Consider the following 25,651-nt stretch of genomic DNA (forward strand, 5'->3'; position numbering starts at 1 on the left):
CGCACTTACCCCTGGAAGCGTCCCCAAAGTGTTACCTCAGTGACGCAGCGCGAGTTCCCTCGAAAGGGAACTGTAACAATGTATCTTAAAAGGTAACACGATGTAACCTTGCTCTTACTTGAAATGTGTCCCCACATTTAGTCCTTGATTTTGAGGGTATTGGACCTGAAAAGTCCTTGAAAGGTCCTTGAATTTGAAGTTAACTAAGGTGTGGGAACCCTGAGTCAAACATGCTAGGTTAATTTATTAAGTGACTCTAGAGCAGGGGTGGGCATTCCTGGTCCTGGAGGGCCACTGTCCTGCAAAGTTTAGCTCCAACCCTAATCAAACACACCTGACAATCCCAATCAAAGGCTTCAGTATGACTTAGAAATGACATACAGGTGTTTTTGATTAGGGTGGGAGCTAAACTTTGCAGGACAGTTGCCCTCCAGGACCATGAATGCCCACCCCTGCTCTAGACTATAAAGTGGTAAAACTGAGCAAACTTTTGTTGGCGAAACATTGATAAATTCAGTATCTTGAGTAGCAGTCCTATAAGCCATCATTGTTGTTATGGTTATTAAGTATTGGCGCATGCTGAATGTAGATTTAACTTTTACTTTTCGCCTACTGGGTGATTCTCACGAAAACTTGGTTTTAAAAATGTCAAGCATGAAAATGTAAAAATTGCTTAAATTTACTTTTTTCCCCCCAGACATTGAAAAACAAAGTCTGGAGTAAATGGGAACATTAATTAAAAAACTTTTACTTATCATTTAACACTTTTTGTAACATAATTTAAAAAATTAGTCCTAAAAAATCTCATTACCGCAACAGTCAGAAAACATCAACACTGACATATTTTCAAAATGACATGACAAACCTGAAAGAACATAATTTGGAGATTCTGCACATGCATTTAAAATCAAAGTATTATGCTTCTATTAATTAAATTAACATTTAATAAGCATCTGTTGCGGTAATGATAATCAAAATGTCGTGTAAGCATTCTGACAAGACAATATTTCAAATTAACTGTAAAAAAATGATCTTACCTGGTAGCCATCTTGAAGTAACTGGTCCATGTGCTTGGTCACTCAAAATCAAACTTTATTAAAATTCTGTATGTGTGCTTAAACTGTTCTCAAAAAGTGTTGCGGAGGATGAGAACATCAGGCATGGACACATCATTTTCCAAATTTTTCTTCATTATTATTATATATGAATATTCAGTAAATATTTTTTCTGTCATCTAAAGTAGTCTAGCAAAACATCCATTTATTTTTTTTCTGAATATTTTTGTGTTAATTTGATTAAATTACAACATAACGCATGTTCAAACACAGCCGGACACATTGCGGTAATGAGAATTTCAGCAGAAAATGAGATAAAATTTCCAATTATAAATTCTTATGTTGAAATCCCACATTGTAGGTAGAACACAGTATTGTGTTAATTCTGATGCTTTTTAATGTTACTATATTACACAATTTAAAGCTAAAATCATTAGTGCCGTGGTGTTTCAATGGTTTCGTGAGAATCACCCTACTGTACAGACGGTTTTAGCAGTAACAACATAAACAAGCGGCTTTCGTGAAAAAGGACCAGGAATGGTATGTAACTTCCGGTAAACTCCGCTAAAAATAAATAACAACAAAGTCATTTTAAAGTAGTTTATTTATATAACAAGCAAAATAAACAACACATAGATTACCTAGGAAACCAAAAAGATTGTTATAAGAGCCCCTTAATACGTCATGGGGGGAGCGAAATTCGAATGACATATTCACATACTTGCAGAGAGAGCCTTACCAAAACAAAGTTACAGGGTTGCTATTTTTAATGTTTTCTGGGTTGATAGAAGCACTGGGGACCCGATTATAGCACTTCAACATGCAAAAAGTCGGATTTCCATGGAATGTCCCCTTTATATGTGATTGTAGATAACCAAAAATAGTGAAAGAGCAGATTCAGCACTGATTCACATGTTAAGTTGTTTGCAAAAACTTTCAAAAAAGCTCCAAAACGGTGATGGTTACATCCATTACTGCGCTCCTCAGTCTCTTCTTCATCCAGAGCTCATGTGTTTTTTGGATACTCATATGTCAAGTGATGCACTCTCTCTTTTCAAAGCACTAAACCTGGCATCCCCACTCTGAAAATTACCTCACCCGTCTACATTAGCCAGACTGGCACGCTTAAGTTCAATTGCTTGTTCTCTGAAATTGTCGCCTTGTGTTTCCCCCCTCATTAAAACACTCTTTCCCCCATCACATTTCCGTTTTCATCTCAGAATTTGCAGATGAGCAGTCAAACTTTTCACAAGCGCTATCATTGGCCAAGTTTGAAATGTGCCAGTCTGCGCGCAGAGCCAAGATGTCCCATATTTAAACCTAATGTTGGGAAGTGCAGTGGAAGACAATAGCATTCTGCTAGTGTTGTTATTGTCGCGAAACACTTTGGAGCTGCCACCTGTTTTTGTTTAGCACTTTTATTCTTCAGCTGTGACAGCAATTAGCCTGGCTGTTCAGACGAAGCGGGCTATGTTATACTGCTGTACAGGGCTGATAAACAAGCTAGTTCAGAGCAATATTTTAGGAACAGGAAGAGCTTCTGGATAACATGTGGCGTAGTCAAGCACAGTTAGATCGCAACCACAATGTTGGTCTTGTAGCATGCGTGCATTTACATGTATATAATAAAGTCTTTGGAAAGTGCAAAGCATGTAATAAGATTTACTCATTTTTCTGCTTACTCTGGTCTTGATGACATATGATAATAAAGTTGTATATTTGTTGAGTGAAATTGGGGTGGTAAGAAAAAATGCATCACATCTAGGTAGCATAGTTGTGTTTTTCCTTTTTATCTGTATTTGAAAGCACAGTAGAGTATAACAGGAAGTAAAGTACAAACTCAAGTTGTTGTTTTTTTAACACATTTTCCCTCAGTTTCTTCATTTGTACTGGGAATGTGATAGAAGTATGTACTCGTATGCATGAGGTTTGTGTCACCTCTGCTTTAGGTGGTGTGACATTCTCTCTCTCTCCACGCTTTCCTCTTTAAGCGTCTCATCTAATCTCATCTTCTTTCTCAGCTCTTCAGGTCTAATTGTAGCTGAAAGAGTTGAATGTGTATTAGTTGGAGGTGTTTAATATGCAGACTTTATCAGAAGGTGCTGGGCCACAGGAACGGAGGCGAGAGAATTCCTGTTACTGTACTTATCATGCAGAGGCCTTCTTTGCAATTACATCCATGAGTGATTTCTTTTAGCCTCTTAAATTCATTTCCACTGACCTTTATGTCTTTCTTTCACATTTGACCAAGAAAGTTTCAACAATGCTAATTGTTTCAAGCCAGAAGAGCAAAATTTACATTTTCAAATGCATTTGTATTTTTTCTTTCTTTCCTTCCGTCCTTTCTTGCTCCTTCCTATTTTGTCATCCTTCATATTCTTTCTTTGTTTCTTCCTTCCTTTCTTTGTTTCTTTTCTCCAGCCTTTCTTTGTTTTTTCCTTCGTCTTTTCTATTTTTTCTTCATTCTTCATATTCTTTCTTTTTTTCCTTTTTTGTTTTTTCTCCTTCCTTTTGTTTCTTCATTTCTTTGTTTCTTTCCTCCACCATTTCCTTGTTTTTCCTCTTCCTTTTTGTTTCTTTATTCTTCCTGCCTGCTTTCTTGCTTTCCTTCCTTCCTTCCTTCCTTCCTATTCTTTCCTTCATTCTTTCTTTGTTTTTCCTCCCTTCTTTGTTTCTTTCCTCTTCATCCTTTCTTTGTTTTTTCCTTCCTCTTTTCTGTTTGTCTTCCTTCTTCCTATTTCTTCTTTGTTTCTTCTTTCCTTCCATCTTTCCCATTCTTTCTTTGTTTGTTTTTTCCTTCCTTGACTTCATTCTTTCCTCCATACTTTCTTTGTTTTTTCCTCCCTCTTTTCTGTTTCTTCTTCCTTCTTCCTATTCTTTCTTAGTTTCTTCCTTCTTTCCATCCTTCCTTCAATCCTTCCCATTCTTTCTATGTTACTTTCTTCCTTCCTTTACTTGTTTATTTCCTCCATCTTTTCTTTGTTTTTTCCTACCTTTCTTAGTTTTTCCTCCCTCTTTTCTTAGTTTCTTTCTTTCTTTCTTTCTTTCTTTCTTTCTTTCTTTCTTTCTTTCTTTCCTTCCTTCCTTTGATTCTTCCCATTTCCCCCATCCTTTCTTTGTTTTTCCTCCCACATTTCTTTGTTTTTCATCCCTCTTTTCTTTCTTTCTTTCTTTCTTTCTTTCTTTCTTTCTTTCTTTCTTTCTTTCTTCCATCCTTTCCATTTCTTTCATCTTTCCTTGTTTTTTCCTCCCTCCTTTATTTGTTTCTTCCTTCCTTTATTCCTTCATCTTTCTTTCTTTATTCCTTCCATCTTTCCTATTCTATTTTGTTACTTTCCTCCATGCTTTCTTTGTTCCTTCTTTTCTTTGTGTCTTTCTTTCTTCCTTCTTTGATTTTCTTCTCCTTCCTATTTTGTTTATTTATTCTTCCTTACTTACTTCGCTCCTTCCCATTTCATCCATCCTTTCTTTGTTTTTTCCTCCCGGCTTTATTTGTTTTTCATCCCTCTTTTCTTTCTTTTTTCTTTCTTTCTTCATTCCTTCCTTCTATCCTTCCCATTTCTTCCATCCTTTTTTTGTTTTTTCCACCCTCCTTTCTTTGTTTCTTCCTTCCTTTCTTCCGTGATCTTTCTTTCTTCATTTCTTCCATCTTTCATATTCTCTTTTGTTTATTTCCTCCCTCTTTTCTTTGTTTCTTTGTTTGTTTGTTTGTTTGTTTGTTTCTTTCTTTCTTTCTTTCTTTCTTTCTTCATTCCTTCCTTCCTTCAATCCTTCCCATTTCCTTCATCCTTTCTTTGTTTTTATATTCCACCTTGCTTTGTTTTTCATCCCTCTTTTCTTTTTTCTCTCTTTCTTTCTTTTTTTCTTTCTTTCTTTCTTTTTTCTTTCCTTCCTTCGATCCTTCCCATTTCCTCAATCCTTTCCTTGTTTTTTCCTCCCACCTTTCTTTGTTTTTCATCCCTCTTTTCTTTCTTTCTTTTTTCTTCATTGATTCCCTTCTTCCTTCTTTCCTTCCTTCGATCCTTCCCATTTCTTTCTTTGTTTTTCATCCATCTTTTCTTTCTTTCTTTTTTCTTCATTGATTCCCTTCTTCCTTCTTTCCTATCTTCCATCTTTCCTTCCCATTCCATCCTTTTTTTTGTTTTTCCCTCCCACCTTTCTTTGTTTTTGATCCCTCTTTTCTTTCTTTCTTTTTTCTTCATTCATTGCCTTCTTCCTTCTTTCCTTCCTTCCATCTTTCCTTCCTTCGATCCTTCCCATTTCCTCCATCCTTTCTTTGTTTTTTCCTCCCTCCTTTCTTTGTTTCTTCCTTCTTTCCTTCCTCCTTCTTCATTCTTTCTTCATTCCTTCTATCCTTCCCATTCTTACTTTGTTACTTTCCTCCATCCTTTCCTTGTTCCTTATTTTCTTTGTGTCTTTATTTCTTCCTTGATTTTCTTCTCCTTCCTATTTTTTGTTTCTTTATTCTTCCTTCCTTCTTTCCATCCTTCCTTCTTTTCTTGCTAGCACATTTGTCTTTCTGGTTCATCATGCATTAGTTTATTGTTCTTTTTTATTTATTTAATTTTGGTTCTTTTGTTCTTGTTTGTTTATTTGTGGTTTTGTGAGTTATTAGCGTAGTCTTTTGTTCATTTGTTAGTTCATTCTTTTTTCTATTTGGCGTACTTAATTTTGGTAGTTAACTTGCTCTTTTTGGTTTATTTTTCTCTCTTTAATCTGTCTCTATATCCCTGTGGAGTGAGAGAGAACAGTAGACGTGTGGTATTGGGCTGTACTGCATTCAGACACCGTGTTATCTCCCATGGGCTCTTCTCTTCATTGTCTGTGCAGTGACAGTATAATTCAAGCTCACTCTCAAAACAAAGCCTGCAATGAATGCACGCCATCCAGTCTGCTTATGAATGAATTAATTACTCCCAAAAACAATAGGCCAGGTTGAGCTGGAATGCCGTTTTATAAAGCGAAGAACTTTCCTCTGTCAGATAGTGAATGAAATTCCATGTCTTAAATTCTTGTGAAAATGAGCCGCTTGTTTATAACATAATTTAAGACCTTCAAGCAAACCGTTACATGGTAAATGACTTTAAAGTGCTGCATGTTATAGACTTTAAAACTGTTGTCTGCAGAAATCTCGGTCATGAGTGTGTCAGGTGCATACGTTCCAATGATCAAGACCCTTCTTGGCTGAATGAGTCAGTTATTTAACACTTGTAGCAGCACATCATAGAGACTTTCAAGAGGCCTAGCATTTGGTTAAAAATAACCCAACAGAGTTTACAGCACGTGTTTCTGAAATGCTCAGTGTCAGATTTTGTACCTTTACTTCTTTTTGCACAACGATCAATCACATTTATTTCAGAAAATGTAAAAATCTATACTGGTAATGAAATTGTCTGGCAAATTACATCTGCGGTTTTGGTATTTGGGTTGTGTCAAGAATCATGAAGTAGCAGAATTTTATTACCTAAACTTTGTCTTAAAAGTCTCGGTTGATGGATCTGATTGATTGACACAATCTGTAAAGTGCTACGTACTCTCTAATTTTTGATTTATCACTACAAGTTCCTGTCAAGCCTCCGAAAAATGCGAATGGCTCCTAAGGGCTCGGCCAGATACGTCTCTCAGAATACATATTGCTATCCTGTACATCTCATCTAAATAACTCAGCTATTTTTAAAAAATAATAATAAATCCAAGGGGCGTAAATGATGAGGCTCTGTGTTTTGGAAACCGTTCAAAGTGCTAGGAATATTCGGGAACTCATATTTCTCAGTTGTCACAGAGCCAGTGATGGAGTACTCGAGTCCTGGACTCTGACTCGAGTCCGACTCGAGTCACTATTCTTTGGACTCGAGTCCGACTCGAGAATCCATTCTCTGGACTTGTGACTCGACTTGGACTCGCGGATTGATGACTCGTACTTGGACTCGGACTCGAGGATATATACAATCGGACTTGAGCATTCATCACTTTGTTTTTGACTAAATATGTTATAAAAAATTATATAAGGTGTTACACTTTTCCTGTTTCGTGCCCAAGACCGGTCGCGATCTCCCTTCACAGACACTGCTACCTCTCGCTCTCTTTGCTTGACAACACACTCACTGACGTCACTCACTTTTACGCTCGTGCAATGCATGATGCATGATTCGCGGGCTAAATGTTCACATTTGTAAAATGCAGAAAGACGTGCCCCGGATCGTGAAGTTCGCCTACGCGAATTTTGCTTCTAATGCTGGAAATAGCAGCGCTAAATGTTGTGTGTGTAGGTAAAAGACTGGGACAACCTCAAACTTTAACAGACACCTGACACGGATGCACCCAGAAAAGTAAGTAAAATGCTTTCCATTGCCTAACGTTAGCTTTTTAAAAAAATATTACCGACTAATGCATATATAACAAACAGAATAAGCTAGTATTAATGTATGTCTGGTTCAGATTACAGCATTTTTTGTCTGTTGATAACTTAAAAAGAGTAACTAAACCCTAATCCAAGTTTATTTAGTTACTGATCTGTAAGAATGATGGTTTATTAGTGCTGTTCATTGATTTTGATGTACGTTTGGATATAAAGTGTTTCAATACTACAATATATGGTGTAAAAACGTCTGAGTGCTGCCCTCTTCAGGTTGAACGGTGGCTACTGCAGTTGAATTTTCCTATTTGATGTTGGGTCCAAAAAATGACTCCTACTATGGAAAATAAATTGTTTTTTTAAGAAAATCATTTCAGGATGTTTTCTTAATAGACTTCAATGCCAATTCAGTTGTTTGTTCTTATTTCCTCAAAAAACAAAATGCAGCATGATTACAAATTAAATTTGTAAATTTTCTACGCTAGTTCTCAATCACAAGTTTACAACAATGGAAGTACACACATGCTTTTGATGGCTTCGTAAAGTTACAAAGTGTGTTCCAAAGTGTATGTCAAATCAGTAAATAAACTCCCTTTGGAATCGTGACAGTGGTGTCATTTTTGTTTAATGTAGAACCTTTTTAATACATTTTATCAGTTTTTTGAAGGTCCCAAAGTGGAGACATGTAGGCACTCTCAGACTCGAATACAGGACTTGAGACTCGACTCAGACTCGAACACTGGGGACTTGAGACTCGACTCGGACTCGAACTCTGGTAATGGTGACTCGACTTGGACTCGACTCGGACTCTTCTTTGGTGACTCGGACTTGGACTCGGACTCGAACACTGGGACTCGAGACTCGACTCGGACTCGACAGTTGGTGACTCGACTACAACACTGCACAGAGCAGATGGCAAACACTACACATCTGTCAAAACTGAGAGCTCTGGTAAAACTCACAAAGATGCCTCTTCATTCAACATCCACGTTTACATCCATAATGGATCTCGGCGCCCGCTCAAGGGGCTTTTTCCTGGGTGTAAGAGAGCAGGCGAGGGTGCCACTTCATTGTGTCCATTTAAAATAGACTGTTATTGTTTTTGCATACTTGACTGGATGAAAATTGAATAGTGTAGCATTTGCATGAAGGTGGTGCGTGTGTTTCCTCACCTGGTTGTTGGGTCTTAACCTAAGAGTTGCTGTTGTGTGCTGAGAGCCACCTGGGTTGCCATGGCAACGGCTTTGGGTCAGGTTGTATATGCAGTGTGTGTGAGGTGCATTATGAAAGGAAGGGGAGATATGGGCTTCACCTGAACGCTTGACTGAATCTCTATAACTCATCTCGAGCCTCTTTGCTTTCTGCAGCTGGGCTAAAGCCAAGCACCTGGCATTCTTCAGCCACTGTATGTGCGCTGAACCTTTTTTATTTTACTTTTAACTCATTTTGAATAAAGATAGATAATAGATTTTGAATGAATCACCCATTTAATGACTTCCCTTGCTGAAAACCAGGTCATATCTATCTAAGTTCAAGCTATATTTAGCATTTATTACAGAATTTACTTATAACACTAATATAGTCACAGCGGTGGAGCGTATGAATTTTCGCACATGAAAATTTAATAAAGTAAATAAAGTTTAGTTTCACATGCGCACGTGACACTATTGCACGTGCATGTGAAACTTTCGCATGCGCACGTGAAACTATCGCGCATGCACGTGAAACTTTCGCATGCGCATGTGAAACTATCGCGGGCTCACGTGAAACTTTCGCGTGCTCACGTGAAACTATCGCATGTTCACGTGAAACTTTCATGTGCTCACGCGAAACCTTCATGTGCTCATGCGAAACCTTCATGTACAGAATTTTTTTCTAAAAAGTTTTGTTTCGCAACAAAAAAAGTTTCACGTGCACACATGATAGTTTCACGTGCGCATGCGAAACTAAACTTTATTTAATTTATTGCGAAACAAAACTTTTTAGAAAAAAATTCTGTACATGAAGGTTTCGCATGAGCACATGAAGGTTTCGCGTGAGCACATGAAAGTTTCACGTGAACATGCGATAGTTTCACGTGAGCACGCGAACGTTTCACGTGCGCACGCGAAAGTTTCACGTGAGCACGCGATAGTTTCACGTGAGCACGCGATAGTTTCACGTGAGCACGCGATAGTTTCACGTGAGCACGCGATAGTTTCACGTGAGCACGCGATAGTTTCACGTGAGCACGCGATAGTTTCACGTGAGCACGCGATAGTTTCACGTGAGCACGCGATAGTTTCACGTGAGCACGCGATAGTTTCACGTGAGCACGCGATAGTTTCACGTGCGGACGCGATAGTTTCACGTGCGCACGCGATAGTTTCACGTGCGCACATGGAACAAAACTTTAGATTTTTTTACTCTAATGTCACCTTAGGGGCTCGGTACTTAACTTCTCAATATCATTTCGTTTTTACTATAGAAAGAAGAACAGGATGAATTAATTCTTACCCCGGATGGTACAAGAGAGTTTATGACCTTTGACATCCCACTCAACGATTCAGGCTCGGCAGGATTAGGGGTCAGCGTCAAAGGCAACCGATCTAAAGAGAGCCACGCCGATCTGGGTATTTTTGTCAAGTCTATCATCACTGGAGGAGCGGCATGCAAGGTAAGCAGCAGTTCTCTGATTGGCTACAAGACTCATTACTCACACATTCCTATTCATTTCATATATTTTAATTGTAGCTCAGAGATATCTATATGGTTTTGTATTTATATTTACAGGATGGCCGACTGAGGGTAAATGACCAGCTCATAGCCGTCAACGGAGAGGGTCTACTGGATAAAACTAACCAGGAAGCAATGGAGACCCTTCGCAAGTCCATGTCCATAGAGAGCAACAAAAGAGGCATGATTCAGCTAATAGTAGCCCGGCGGGTCCCAGGGAGAGGAGAGGTAGGTTGACATAATACATGCATTAATGAAATGTTTACTTGCACTGAATACCCTTTGTACGAAACAGTCTAATAAAGTACATAACTAGGCTGACTAGGTTTGATTTTGTGGTATGTATAGTTCAGTTTCATTCATATTTTATTCATATTTTAGTATTTGGGTCCAAACATTGGTAGGTTAGCAACATCGATGAGAGGACCACCATACTTTTTTATTATAAGTGGCATTGTGTCTATGTATTTGTTTATTTAATTGAATTACTTAAAGTAACACACATGGAACATTGCATCATTCTGGAAATGTACATCGCAACAGATGCAAAAAATAACAATTGCTTGCTGAAAAAAAATATGTTTTTTAAGATAAGCAGCAATAAAAAAAGCATAATTTTAAAAAGCACAAAAAATACAAATGTGGTGCAATTCAGGTTTGGGTTCTTTTTATGCACTGCCAAATATATATATATTTAATTTTTAGTTTGTTTCTGTCTAGTTTTTAAGTACAAATACAACATGATGATGTAACAATAAAAAGAGTAAAAAAATTAGGACTTTTTATTTGCAATTCTTCTTATGTTTTTTTTTTTGTTTAAGGCATAAACAGCTTTGCTTTTAATTTATTTTCAACAAAACAAAATCAATCATAAAATATAAAAATTAGGCCTCTAAATCAATTAAAATATTTCATCTAGATTAATCGTCATGAGTTAACTCGTGATGAATTGCAACTTAATTGCACATATTTACCTATTCTATATTTAGATATATTATCTAAAATAAATTAAATGTTTTTAAGAAAATTATTATTATTATTTTTAGTTTTGCGTGCGCACGTGACACTTTTGCATGCGCACGTGAAGCTTTTGCATGCACACTTGAAACTATCTCCCAATTAAAATATTTAATCTAGATTAATCGTCATGAGTTAACTTGTGATTAATTGCAACTTAATTGCACATATTTACCTGTTCTATATTTACCCTAGTTTATTTTTTTAATACTCTAATCAACATGGGTGTACAAGATATATACAAGATATATTATCTAAAATAAATTAAATGTTTTTTGCACACGCTTATGCACGTGAAACTTTTGCATGCACATGTGAAACTATCTCCCAATTAAAATATTTAATCTAGATTAATCGTCATGAGTTAACTCGTGATTAATTGCAACTTAATTGCACATATTTACCTGTTCTATATTTACCCTAATTTATTATTATTATTTTTACAGTTTTTAATACTCTAATCAACATGTGTTTACAAGATATATTATCTAAAATAAATTAAATGTTTTTAAGAAAATTTATATATATTATATAATATAATATATATATATAGAAAATGAATATATATATATATATATATATATATATATATATATATATATATATATATATATATATATATATATACAAAATTATAATATATATATTTGTATAAAAAGCATATACATTTATCTAAGGAGCCCCTAAGGGGACATGGAGAAAAAATTCAATAAAGTTTAGTTTTGCGTGCGTACGTGAAACTTTTGCACGTGCACGTGAAACTATCCCCCAATTAAAATATTTAATCTAGATTAATCGTCATGAGTTAACTTGTGTTTAATCGCAACTTAATTGAACATATTTACCTGTTCTATATTTACCCTAGTTTATTTTTTAATACTCTAATCAACATGGGTGTACAAGATATATACAAGATATATTATCTCAAATAAATTTAATGTTTTTAACAAAATTCATATTTTTTGTATACATTTTTTTTGAATATTTTGTACTAAAAAACAAAACAAAATAGGGAAATATACTGATAAGTGAATTTTTTGCCGTGCACTTTTTCTGCATAAAGATGAAAAGAACGGCAGCGAGTGTGACTGACAGACAGAGTTGTGTACCGTGTGCTGAATGGAAAGTTTGACTGCAGAAAAAGTGAATTAAAGTGAGTAGTTCTTATCAGACAGCCACAGGAGACGGAGAGAGGGAGAGAGAAAGTGACACAGGGGGTGTGAGGGGCGGATTGCGATCGAAAGCAATTTGACCACTGAAATGCTCATGCTGATTTATACAGATAAGAGATGAAGCTCTATGAAATATCAAATATCAACTTCAAATGCCGTCTCTTCTGCCCCTCCTCTCTTCGCCCAATGCGATCGCTAGGATGTGTTTATGTTTCTTATTTTTGCCCCCACAGAGTCATAACATCTAAAAGTGTAATCTAACACTTATCTCTCTAAAGAATATACGAAGGGCGCTTTGAAGCTGCTGCGTTAGGAGATGAAATGTCGAATCATGACTGCTTATGCAAATGAGATGACTGCAGTTTGTACACGTTTCCCTGAGGAATATTTCGATGCTCAGAGGATGATCTTTCATAGCTCAAGGGAGTTAATAGGGTTTATGTTCAACTTCGTATTCGGTGTTTCTCCTAAAATTTCTTTGGAGAAATGAAAATTTACATAAATTAGACTACTGTTGATATACAGTAAGAGTGTGAAATTATTGTGGATGGTTTAGCTCGGATATTTTAATCTCATTGCTGCCTTTCCTCATTGCACCTGTTACTGGTCAAAGCTAAATTTAGATGACAAATTAAATGGAGTCATGCTGATGTCCGCTTTGTGTCGTGCCGCATTACCACCTTGGGTGTGCATTATTTTTTGAATAATTCAACGGCCCGTTATGTAACACTCTTATAAATATAGAAAGTAAATTCTTAGATTCTCTTTTTGAGGATACACTAAAAGCATTTCAGTTGTTCATTCATAATTCAAACTGCCCATTAAGATGCATATTTTTTACACAGCCTGCAATGATAGAACAATAAAAATGTGTGTTGTTTGGATATTAACCTTATATTTAATAGAAACCCAATGCTTTAATTAATATTGGGTGCAATAGGTAACACTGAAGTAGACACACACTCAAACACAACAGTGGACACTGCTGAGCAGAAATCGTGTTTTATTAGTGGTTGTGTGGATTTGATTGCTACCACTTGTGTCACAGAAGTGCTTTTAGTGCACCGGACACCACGCTGTGTTCTGTCCCCTCACAAACATGCCATCCATCCTCACTCACTCTCCTAAATCCAAGGTTACTAGTCGCCCGCAGACTCGCATAAACTGAAGGTCGCACTTCTCATCTATCAGATGGGAATGGTTGCTTTTGTCCCCATCAAACTTTAAACCGAATCCAGGCCTCTGCTTTGGACTTAAAGTGACATACAGGACAGACAAACAGTGTTTTGATTCAGCGTTCAGAGAGGGAACATTGGTTACAAAGGAAAGCAAAAGATGTATAGGACAGAAAAAAAAATGGTGGGTGAAGGGGGCAGTGTCTGTAGGGGGTGCCAGCTTTGTTCTCTGATGATGGCAGTTTGCTACTGTCATGCAAAGGCCGGCATTAAAATGAATAAGATCCATCACTGTCCACTGACCTAGCTACACACGCTACGTTTGTGTACGCCCTTAAAAATATATAGTTTAATGGCAAACATCTGGTAAGCATTTGTGGCAAACTGTTTGCAGCACGTCCGCAAACACAAAAAACAGCAGTTCGACAAAAATAAATGTTTTTTTCAAGGGCACTCGCATGTTCGAAATTCAAATTCAGTGTTGTGAATGTAAAGTAGATGTCTAATTTATTTGGTGTGTGTTTTTGTGTATCTAGAGTTCATTGCAAAAATTGGCCTTGTTCGCAAAGGATGCATGCAATTAATTTTTAAAGGAAGGATCATTTTAATGTCATGAATGTGTCTGCGATGCCCTAAGTTGCTGTTTACACGTGTCACTGGTTTGGGGGAAGAACTGCACTGTCAGAAAAAAGGTACAAAACTGTTACAAAAAGGGATATTTTTGTACCTTTATGGGTATACAACACATTAAAATGTTGTACCTGTTTGGGTACAGTGTTATACCCTAAGGACCTATTGTGTACCTTGACCTCTCGATGTGCACTAATTCGTAGGTGGGATGATGTCAGTTTTTTAATGCTGCAATATCTATATAGCCTACTGTCTACAAACATTATTAATATTAACATTACTATACATAGTTTAAAAGGTCTACGGGTTTAGCATCAGTGTATAGTCTCTGTTTTGAGATACAGATGCTCTAGCATCATAAATGTAGTATTTTGTGACAGAAGTCCAGATGACAACATGCAAAATATAAACGGGACTTCTTACCTTTGTATTGATATAACAATCGCGAGTCAAATCCAGTCTGTTTCAGATGTGTGAATAACCATCTAATAGAATACATCCAATGACCATTTCTGTCCACAAATGCGTGTAATCCGTGAAATATAGATTTATAGTCTGTTGTTTACATCAGATTTTGCATGAACATCTTGTAATAGAATAGAATATACAATCTGATGACTATTTACTAGGGCTGGGTAAAAATATCGATTCATCAATGCATTGCAATTATTTGTTTCTCAATTCAATAATATCGATTCATCAAATCCTATGAATCGATTCAGCCCCCCCCCGGCTAGTGGCGGCGCTGTGGGCAACACTCTAGTGAGAGCGTTCAGCGTTACAAGACGCGCTATATCAAAACAGAAAGATCAAAGATGGCAAACAGCAGCACTTCTTTTAAGCCTGTACCATCAACGTGATCAAACATTAACAGAGGTGGAAAGTAACGAATTACATTTACTCAAGTTACTGTAAATGAGTAGTTTTTTGTGTACTTTTACTTTTTTGAATAGTTTTTAAAATCTGTACTTTTACTTTTACTTAAGTATGTTTTGTTTAAAGTATTGTACTTCGCTACATTTTAAATCATATCCGTTACTGAGTAATTTTTTTTTTTTTTTTTAAAAGCAAGGTGATAAAGACGCGCAACGGCTGATTGATGGGCGTGGGAACGCGCAAAAAGAACCATGGATATGGACGAGACAGGCGCCCGCTAATGCAGACCCGCCTCAGTTCAAATCTTATGAAAGAAACCCCTGGTCATATTTAAGCGACCACTTTCCACTGACGCGAAGCGAGTGTTTCATTCCTATGAAAGGTAGGATTCATGCTCTCGAGTACGAAATTGCAGACCGGGTTTTACCGCTTATTTGCACGACGCGTTTTTAATACAATGCGAATTATCCTCCGCAGTCTAGCAGCTTCGCGTCAAGTCAAACACAACTTCAGAACGTCCTCGAGAATGCGCAGGTCATCAGACATTGCAGAGAGAGAGAGAGAGAGAGAGAGAGAGAGAGGTCTGTCATCAGGCACCCAGGTCAGGGAAGTTAGAAGACTATAAATGTGTCAAAAGTATGACATGGCACTCATCTAATTATACGCTCATTTAAACTAGATATATAGTTTAATAAAATAATGTATGTTACCAGCAATACATCAATTACAACCTTACTATAGTGATTGTATTTACAAGCTGCTGACCACCTTCAAAAGTGCATAACTCACATGTAAAATCATTAAATAATTCCATAAATGTTTCTTAGTTTAAAAAAGCTTTTTATTTTATTAACTTTTTGTTATTGCACTTTATTTGTAAAGATGTTCCTACAATTAAAAACAACTAATTTGAGATTTATATTACCTTGTCGTTTTTTAACTATACTAAAATCCTCCACCTCTCCCCGCTGTAAAAAAAAGTAACTTTTTAATGATTTACGTTTTACTTTTACTTGAGTAGATTTTTAGACCAGTAACTTTACTTTTACTTAAAGGTATAGCGGAAGATTTTCCCGAATTATTTAAAAGAACCGCCACTCCGTATTTTTTAAAAAATGCACACGAAACTCTCTACCTCCTCCCGAGAGGGAACGCCTGTTAAACGCGTGCACGAGACAGAGAGAGAGAGAGAGAGAGAGAGAGCATGCAGGAGCCTAGTTCTTCTATTCGCTCTGTTTACAAGTTGCTGTCGGCATGTTTACCGTGTCTGTGCGGTTCGTGACTCGTGCCAGGGCTAGCATTGCTAATCATAACTTACATCAACTTTACTAGCATTTTGATTTTAAATAGATTTCTCCAAATAGCATGACAAAATGTACCTTTCCTGTAGAAACTTCGCGTGGGAAGCCCAACCTGTCCTTTTAGCTCACACCAACAGCCAGCGTGTGAAATAGTCTCCCATAAACAGTCTGGTCTTGTTTCTTTCTTTATAGTCCTTTCTCTTCTTGTCATACAATTCGTAGACACTTTTTCTCTTGCGACCCTCAGACATTTTGAAAAAAAAAACACAGCGAGAACGCGAGCTTCAATGAATGGTTGAAACCGTAGCACAACACACATACACGTGAAAGTGCGCATGTGCAGAAAGCGAACCGAGAGGCGAGCACGTACGACGGTTATACGACAACATATAATCAGAATGATTGACATCTGGGATGACCAATAACAGAGGTGATCCACCCGGAAAACGAAAATCTTCCGCTATACCTTTAAGTAAAATATTTTAGTACTTTTTCCACCTCTGAACATTAGTAATACTACACACATTATTTAAAAATATACTCGGGTACTTAATTGCTTGTGTATTTACTTATTATTGAATCGATATCGAAGGAAGTAAATCAATATTGAATTGAATCAAATCGAATTGAATCGAAGCCTCAAGAATCGAAATCGAATCGAATTGTGAAATTGCTAACAATACCCAGCCCTACTATTTACGTCGTAACAGTGTATATGAGATTACACTTTAGGTTCTAGTAAACACGTAAACCTGTGTTCAAACGTTGTTTTTAAAACTAGGTGGGAGTATAATACATAATCTCCAACCAGCGCTGTCAAAAACGTGACATCATTTGACTCGCTCGTTCCTCCAATGACTTCATGGAAAATAATGATAGACAGAACGTGTAGCCAATTAGATCACAAATTCAACGATCTTTGTGTGATGTTTTATTTCTTGGTGTGGAAACTGCATTTTATACGCTACATATGGATAAATAATAGAATGAATGTGTATGCATGTAAACAAAGACTTTTATTTTGGGGCCGACTGGCACTTAGAAAAGGCACTAGTCTTACAAAAACCCTTGCAAGAACCTCATTTTTGGGCCTATTGACTTCAAACCTGAAACATAACTTCTTTAGACTTGTGGCTTTGGCATCATTGTATTTCTATGTTTCACACACATATTTATCATTACGTTTTTTTTGTAATAAAAAAGAAAAAAGATGTTAAGCAAACTGTGTACTTCAGCCTCTCTAACACTTATGCTTTTAGTGCAAAATTGTTTTTTACACAGTGTATATGTATATATATTGTATAATTTCAAAAGTTTTTTAACTTTTACTTATAAAGTCAACTTTTGCAACTTTGAAGACGTGACTTGGAAACGGTGACCTGATTTTGTCACAGCTACAGCAGATTCAGAGACTCGTACAGTAATTTAACGGTTTCATAATCAACCACCAACTCCAACTTTCCTGTCTCAGATGGGGTTTCTAAATGAGAACCGAAGATGAAAATCCTGGGTATTTCTCTTTCTCTAAGGCTGTGTTTGGTAATTGAAGGGTTGATGTACTTCAGAAGAGATTGTCTTGACCCAGATAATGATGTAATGTATGATTGGTCATTGCGTTTTCTTCAGTTCAATAATTGAGGCAGAGCTTCAGAGAGGCAAAGATTCCAATCGATGGGTTTCTATTAATATAAAATCGTATGTTCTCATTCAATTAAAATTCTTACAAAGTCATTCCAATTCAATTAATTTCTTAACATACTTTAAAACTTACTCATCATCATTGTTACTTGAACTTGATTGTCCTATTTACTTAAATTATCAATACTAACCTTTAAAAAAGTATTTAATTTAGTTTTAATACTTTATGTCAGAACCTCAGCAGAGTGTTTATACTGTAGACAGCCTTTTTGAGCATTGTGGGTAATTGAGAGTGTATATTTCAGAATACGCTCCACATAAAAATTGGCATCTGCTGTGCCTTTTGGCACTGGATTATTGAAATGGGAAATTAATACATTTCCCTGCATTAAGTGTGTCCAATTAGTTCGCCATGCGTCTTGTGTACTATTAAGCTGAGTTGTGCGCGTCTGTGACATAGCGATGTCATTACTTACGAATCAAGCAGTGTCTATGACACAAGAGGTAATGACTTGGAAGTGAATGTCTTTTGCTTTCAGGTCTAAAATAGGAAGATGGGTTGGCACATTCTCAGCAAATGGTGGCATTGGTGCCAACTCTGTTACATTGTAAATGTTGGATATTGTTAAAAGAGTTAAATAATACATGAATAGAAGTCAAGTGATGTCATTATATTTTTTCATTATGAGTTGAGCAGAAAGTAAGTTACAAAACTTAATTTAAGTTTTCTCAGACAGTACCTAAAACAGTTAGGAAAACATAATGGTGATGAGTAGGGATATGTAAATTTTCTAAAATAAAAAAACAGAAATTTAATTGTATAAATATGTATAAACCAGATCTAAAAAAAACCTAATTCTACAATGCTGGCCTTTTTTTAACCTAAGTAAAACTTAAATTATTTAAAACACTATTCTATCAAGCTGCCAAAGGATACAGATCCGAATCACTTTGAAGTGTAATTTACATAACACACCCATCCTCATGTATATTCATGAGATGTGACTGCAGAAAAGCAAGAGACCCCCTGGTCCACTTTTCCTTCATAGTTTGTTTGTTTGTTGAAACAAAAATCCTTAGTGCTACTGCACATTGCTTAGTGGTGTGACGGAAATCCCTGAGGGAGCGACAGAGCCTGAAAATACACACTTTTGAGTTTAACGCCGTCCTCCCTCAAATATGCTCATTGATTTGGAAGTGTGGAATTTGCATCTGAACAAAAACATGTTTTTTTATAGTTTGATGTTTTACCAAAGTGCTACATCAAACACACTTTGATATGTTTCTCGTTTCATATCATAACGCTTAAATTGTTTCTGTAGATTTATTAAATAAATGAACCACATACTCCGTGGCTAGGTTTTTACCACGGTTAATATGTGTTATTAGGCAAAATGCAGCAGAAATATAATTAAATATAAGAATGTTAAATAAAAAATGTGTGATTGACAAAAAAGTATTGGTCAAACTGTATGATGTTTACAGTTGCCAAGCAACAAAGCACACTGCTGCTAAAATTGGTCATCACTTTACCTTTTAGTGCTTAATCCTGTTCATAACACACTTCAGTCATTTACGGTAGTGACAACCGTATACTACTACCAAATTAACCCCCGCAGAATGCAAGTAGTGATAACCGCATTAACAAAGATTCTTTGCAGTATATACATACAGTAACCAAAATGAACAGCTAGTTAGTTACATTTTGTGCATGATCATAGACATGACATGTCTCCCTTAAAAAATGAAAAGAAATACCTAGATGGGGAAAATGTCTTCTGTGTGCGTTGTGCAGAAAATCACAGAGGTACGAGAGTTTGCTTACTAGTGTTGCCAGATCTTGCACGAAGAACAGCAAACAAGAAAAAGCCCATAATAAACAAAAATATATATACAGTGAAGAAAATAAGTGTTTGAACACCCTGCTATTTTGCAAGTTCTCCCACTTAGAAATCATGGAGGGGTCTGAAATTGTTATTGTAGGTGCATGTCCACTGTGAGAGAGACATAATCTAAAAAAAATCCAGAAATTACAATTTGTTTTTTTTAACTATTTATTTGTATGATACAGCTGCAAATAAGTATTTGAACACCTGTCTATCAGCTAGAATTCTGACCCTCAAAGTCCTGTTAGTCTGCCTTTAAAATGTCCACCTCCTCTTTATTATCCTAAATTAGATGCACCTGTTTGAGGTTGTTAGCTGCATAAAGACACCTGTCCAGCCCATACAATCAGTAAGAATCCAACAACTAACATGGCCAAGACCAAAGAGCTGTCCAAAGACACTAGAGACAAAATTGTACATCTTCACAAGGCTGTAAAAAGGGCTATGGGGAAATTCCCAAGCAAAGGTCCACTGTTGAAGCAATCATTAAAAAATGGAAGCTAATCATGACTGTCAATCTCCCTTGGGCTGGGGCTCCATGCAAGATCTCACCTCGTGGGGTCTCAATGATCCTAAGAAAGGTGAGAAATCACCCCAGAACTACACGAGAGGAGCTGTTCAATGACCTGAAAAGAGCTGGGACCACCGTTTCCAAGGTTACTGTTGGTATTACACTAAGACGTCATGGTTTGAAATCATGCATGGCACGGAAGGTTCCCCTGTCTAAACCAGCACATGTCCAGGCCCGTCTTAAGTTTGCCAATGACCATTTGGATGATCCAGAGGAGTCATGTGGTCAGATGAGACCAAAATATAACTTTTTGGCCATAATTCCACTAAACTTGTTTGGAGGAAGAAGAATGATGAGCACCATCCCAAGAACACCATCCCTACTGTGAAGCATGGGGGTGGTAGCATCATGCTTTGGGGGTGTTTTTCTGCACATGGAACAGGGCGACTGCACTGTATTAAGGAGAGGATGACCTGGGCCATGTATTGCAAGATTTTGGGGAACAACCTCCTTTTCTCAGTTAGAGCATTAAAGATGGGTCGAGGCTGGGTCTTCCAACATGACAATGACCCGAAGCACACAGCCAGGATAACCAAGGAGTGGCTCTGTAAGAAGCATATCAAGGTTCTGGCATGGCCTAGCCAGTCTCCAGACCTAAACCCAATAAAGAATCTTTGGAGGGAGCTCAAACTCCGTGTTTCTCAGCTACAGGGCAGAAACCTGACTGATCTAGAGAAGATCTGTGTGGAGGAGTGGGACAAAATCCCTCCTGCAGTGTGTGCAAACCTGGTAAAAAACTACAGGAAACGTTTGACCTCTGTAATTGCAAACAAAGGCTACTGTACCAAATATTAAAATTGACTTTCTAAGGTTTTCAAATACTTATTTGCAGCTGTATCATACAAATAAATAGATTAAAAAATCATACATTGTGTTTTCTGTTTTTTTTAGATTATGTCTCTCACAGTGGACATGCACCTACGATGATAATTTTAGACGCCTCCATGATTTCCAAGTGGGAGAACTTGCAAAATAGCAGGGTGTTCAAATACTTATTTTCCTTAATGTATATATTTATTGCATCCTGCACCTACACCAAAAACTGGATCGCTTCATCAGCCAAGGCCAAAAACGATTAAGTATGGTTAAACCAAAAAGGAAGTGGATCTGGCAACACAGCAAGACAGAGCTCTGTAAAGCAGCTTCACGAACGGATACACACAATGCCAAGACGGTGCAATAACCTTGTAGGCATTTAAACAGATGACTATAGGCCAGAAAGTAAAGCTACAGAATATAGAAGTTGGTCTAGACTGCAAAGTACATGCTGATTTCTACCATAAAAGTGCGTCCTTGCATAAAAGCAACCCATGTCGTTTGTCTCTACATGAAGTTTATAAGACTTGGCATCAGGAAGGAAGGCATGCTGGCTACAGAAAACCGTCCCGCTGAAATAAGGGCCTGATCGATTGTGTCTTGAGTGAACTATCAATCAACCTGACTGGTAAATTACAGTTTTATTAGTGTCGAGACAGACTGATGCTCCATGGGGTGAATTGGGGCACGATTGGAGATGTCCAGACTTTTGGACACTGTTTATTAACTCATTTTATGTACATTTGTTTGTTTAGTCTGCATTGGCCCTTCTGACATGAGCACACAATGACTTATTGATGTTGTATTGCTGTAATTTATGATTGACTGAGGCATCATGGGAAATGTAGTTTTGTACTGTACCATGAAGAAAATGTGAATAGGAAAGGTTGGTTTTGTGTACTGTATAAGGGAGACGATCAGTGTGGCATCCAGAGTAGAGATAGTACAGATACTTTCTCTCTAATCCACTTACAGCTCAGTAGGGAAACTCAATTGGTGCATCTGAGAAAGTAATTGATTGAATCAAAGGGCACCGTAGTAAGCCGCAGTAGCATTGTGCGGATTGGGTGTCACGGCAGACACTCCAGGAAAGGTGAACAGAAGAGATCACGAGCGCATCATTTACTTTGTCTTTATTATAAGGGTCAATGTTGAAACAAGCTTTCTAAAACATATACAAAAATGTTTTAAATATTTTACACCGTCTGGGATATCACTAAAATGTAATAATTTAAAACACGAGGGATGTTTTCAGCTTAGCATGATTGCAAATTTGATATGTATTTTTATACAAATTTTAAAATTTACAAGACATAAATATTAAGTAACTTTTATTTAAGAAAATTTTTAACTATTTTTAAGTTTTGGCGTTCAAATAGTCAAAAACCAACCCTTTAGTACAAATGAAGAGTTTCGTTGCAAAAAGAGATAACCACCATTTTTTTAATTTTTCAGAAATATCGTTTTTTGGTTGTGAATTCCAATTAATTTCAAAGCAACTGCAGTTGGTTTGTTTTGATTTAAACCTTCATAACTTAAAAAATACAGCTAAGTAGCACCATAAAACAAAATAATAACATGATAACATAATAAACATGTTTTGACAAAAATGTTAAAAAAAATGGATTTATCTCGTTTTGCAACGAAACTCTTCAAATGTACTTTTTGAAAGGGTACTGCCCCATTGACAGCTTATGCACCTTTTTTAGCACTTTGTAAACAGTTTTAGTGCTGGTCTGGTCTTGCTCTTGACTTGGTCTTGTTCTACCCTGGTCTTGACTTTATCTTGGTCTCAAGCCCTCAAAGTCTTGGTTATATTTTGGTCTTCATACACTCTGGTCTTGTCTTGTCTTGGTCTTAAGCCATCAAAGTCTTGGTTATGTTTTGTTCTTAATACTTTGTGGTCTTGGTCTTGTCTTGGTCTTAAGCCATCAAAGTCTTGGTTATGTTTTTTTCTTAATACCTTGTGATCTTGGTCTTGTCTTGGTCTTAAGCCATCAAAGTCTTGGTTTTGTTTTGTTCTTAATACCTTGTGGTCTTGGTCTTGTCTTGGTCTTAAGCCCTCAAGGTCTTGGTTATGTTTTGGTCTTAATACCTTGTGGTCTTGGTCTTGTCTTTGTCTAAAGCCCTCAAGGTCTTGGTTATGTTTTGGTCTTAATACCTTGTGGTCTTGGTCTTGTCTTGGTCTTAAGCCCTCAAAGTCTTGGTTATGTTTTGGTCTTAATATCTTCTGGTCTTGGTCTTGTCTTGGTCTTAAGCCTCAAAGTCTTGGTTATGTTTTGTTCTTAATACCTTGTGGTCTTGGTCTTGTCTTGGTCTTAAGACCACAAAGTCTTGGTTATATTTTGGTCTTAATACGTTCTGGTCTTGGTATTGTCTTGGTCTTAAGCCATCAAAGTCTTGGTTATGTTTTGGTCTTAATACCTTCTTGTCTTGGTCTTGTCTTGGTCGTAAGCCCTCAAAGTCTTGGTTATGTTTTGGTCTTAATACCTTCTGGTCTTGGTTTTGTCTTGGTCATAAGCCCTAAAAGTCTTAGTTATGTTTTGGTCTTAATACCTTCTTGTCTTGGTCTTGTCTTGGTCGTAAGCCCTCAAAGTCTTGGTTATGTTTTGGTCTTAATGCCTTCTGGTCTTGGTTTTGTCTTGCCATGGTCTTAAGCCCTAAAAGTCTTGTTTATGTTTTGGTCTTCTTTATACACCCTGGTTTTGGTCTTAAGCCCTCAAAGTCTTGGTTATGTTTTGGTTTTCATACAATCTGGTCTTGGTCTTGTCTTGTCTTGGTCTTAAGCCCTAAAAGTCTTGTTAATGTTTTGGTCTAAATACCTTCTGGTCTTGGTTTTGTTTTGTCTTGGTCTTAAGCCCTAAAATTCTTGTTTATGTTTTGGTCTTTATACACCCTGGTTTTGGTCTTAAGCCCTCAAAGTCTTGGTTATGTTTTGGTTTTCATACAATCTGGTCTTGGTCTTGACTTGGTCTTGGTTAAGGTGGTCTTCAACACATTTTTGCTGCCTTCAAGTCATGTCATAATCTACTGGCAAATATTAGAAATGCAAGTCATTTAGATCAATTTTATTTTTAGAGCACCATTCACAGTTTTTGTTTTAGAACAGGTGTACAAGAAACACATTGTGAAACAGACCGACAATAAACAAAAGCAGAAAAACAGGAAACAGGAAAATAATAAATTGCATTGTATTATTCAAATACAGAATACATGCATTATTGCAAATATGATGTAGATAGTACACTAGTACACTGAATAATTATTATTTAAATTAAACATTTATAAAGATAAGGCAAGGCAAGTTTATTTGTATAGCACATACACAGAGGTAATTCTAAGTGCTTTACATAGCAATTAAAAAACAATCTAAGAGAAAAAAAATCTGTAAAAATAAAAGACATTTAAAATCACAATAAAAACAAAATAAATGTGATTTTAATAAAAACGATTTAAAATGTGTTAAAAAATAAATATAAATTATTGTAGTTAAATAAGTTACAGCTCATTTAGAAATTGTAAAACCATCGATGTTATGAAACTTTAGAGAACCTACCTTGACACGTCACAAGAAGAACAGTGTTACTATGTCATTTACATTGAGTAAAGTCTTTCAAATTAAAATATCAAAAACAAGCTGTTAATTTTTAAAATTCAGAAAAAAGTACAAATATGGTCATTGAAAACTAAATTATGTTGTTGGTTGGTATAAGAAGCCATGACTAAGGTTTTAAGTGGACTTCAAGTGTGAAGAATAGGGTCTCTTTAACTGAAGTAATTGTACCCATACACTCGCTGGCAAGTGAATTAATTCGCCCATTATAAAGACACATAATAAACTGTCACCAGCTCAAAAGCACTGCATTCACAGGCTAAATCTGAGCAGCCTCGACCCACAGCTGCACAGCCTCAGGCGAGCATAGCTGTCTGCTGATTCACTTGAATAAGAAGCTGAAAATATGTAAGGGGACAACAGATTTACCAGAGAGAGAGAGAGAGATAGGGGTTCATCTCCTGCCTGTACAAACTAAGCAAATGCATGCTGGAGAAGAGAGAAATAGAGAGAGAGAGTGGCAGTGAAGAGATACTATAGAGAGCTAATGAGGCTGTCCAGGCCTCTAGAGACAGCTGGACATAGCAGAGGCTGAATGTGACAGCTTAAGAAGTGTAATTACAGCCTGAGAGGAAACACTGGATTAAGACATACAGTATAAACAGTATCACAAGACAAGTGCAGTTTGTAAATGTTTGGGCCAGTGCTTTGGCAGGGATGCTGTTTGTATGTGTGTGTTAGGAAATAAATTACAGTATGATAAAGCCCAAGATTTTCTTAGACATGTCCTGCATTAGTCATTTGCACAAATGTCACTTTAATCATTTCATTTGACTGTCTTTCGCTGCAAAACCCTCTAAGTGCATGCAAGCTTTTTGGACAAAAACCAAA

At 36.7% G+C, this 25,651-nt stretch overlaps 1 protein-coding gene across 4 annotated transcripts in view; it reads left to right on the top strand.

Moving 5' to 3' along the window:
* pard3aa (par-3 family cell polarity regulator alpha, a) overlaps positions 1 to 25,651 on the top strand; it is a 557,061-nt gene that overhangs the window by 309,419 nt on the left and 221,991 nt on the right. For all 4 annotated transcript variants that reach the window (XM_073864006.1, XM_073864007.1, XM_073864004.1 and 1 more), the window contains exons 12-13: positions 9,878 to 10,066; positions 10,183 to 10,353. In XM_073864006.1, the coding sequence (XP_073720107.1) occupies positions 9,878 to 10,066; positions 10,183 to 10,353 (360 nt within the window). The remainder of the gene's footprint in view (positions 1 to 9,877; positions 10,067 to 10,182; positions 10,354 to 25,651) is intronic.

This window comes from Misgurnus anguillicaudatus, chromosome 25 (assembly GCF_027580225.2).
Source record: "Misgurnus anguillicaudatus chromosome 25, ASM2758022v2, whole genome shotgun sequence".
Classification (NCBI taxonomy): Eukaryota; Metazoa; Chordata; class Actinopteri; order Cypriniformes; family Cobitidae; genus Misgurnus; species Misgurnus anguillicaudatus.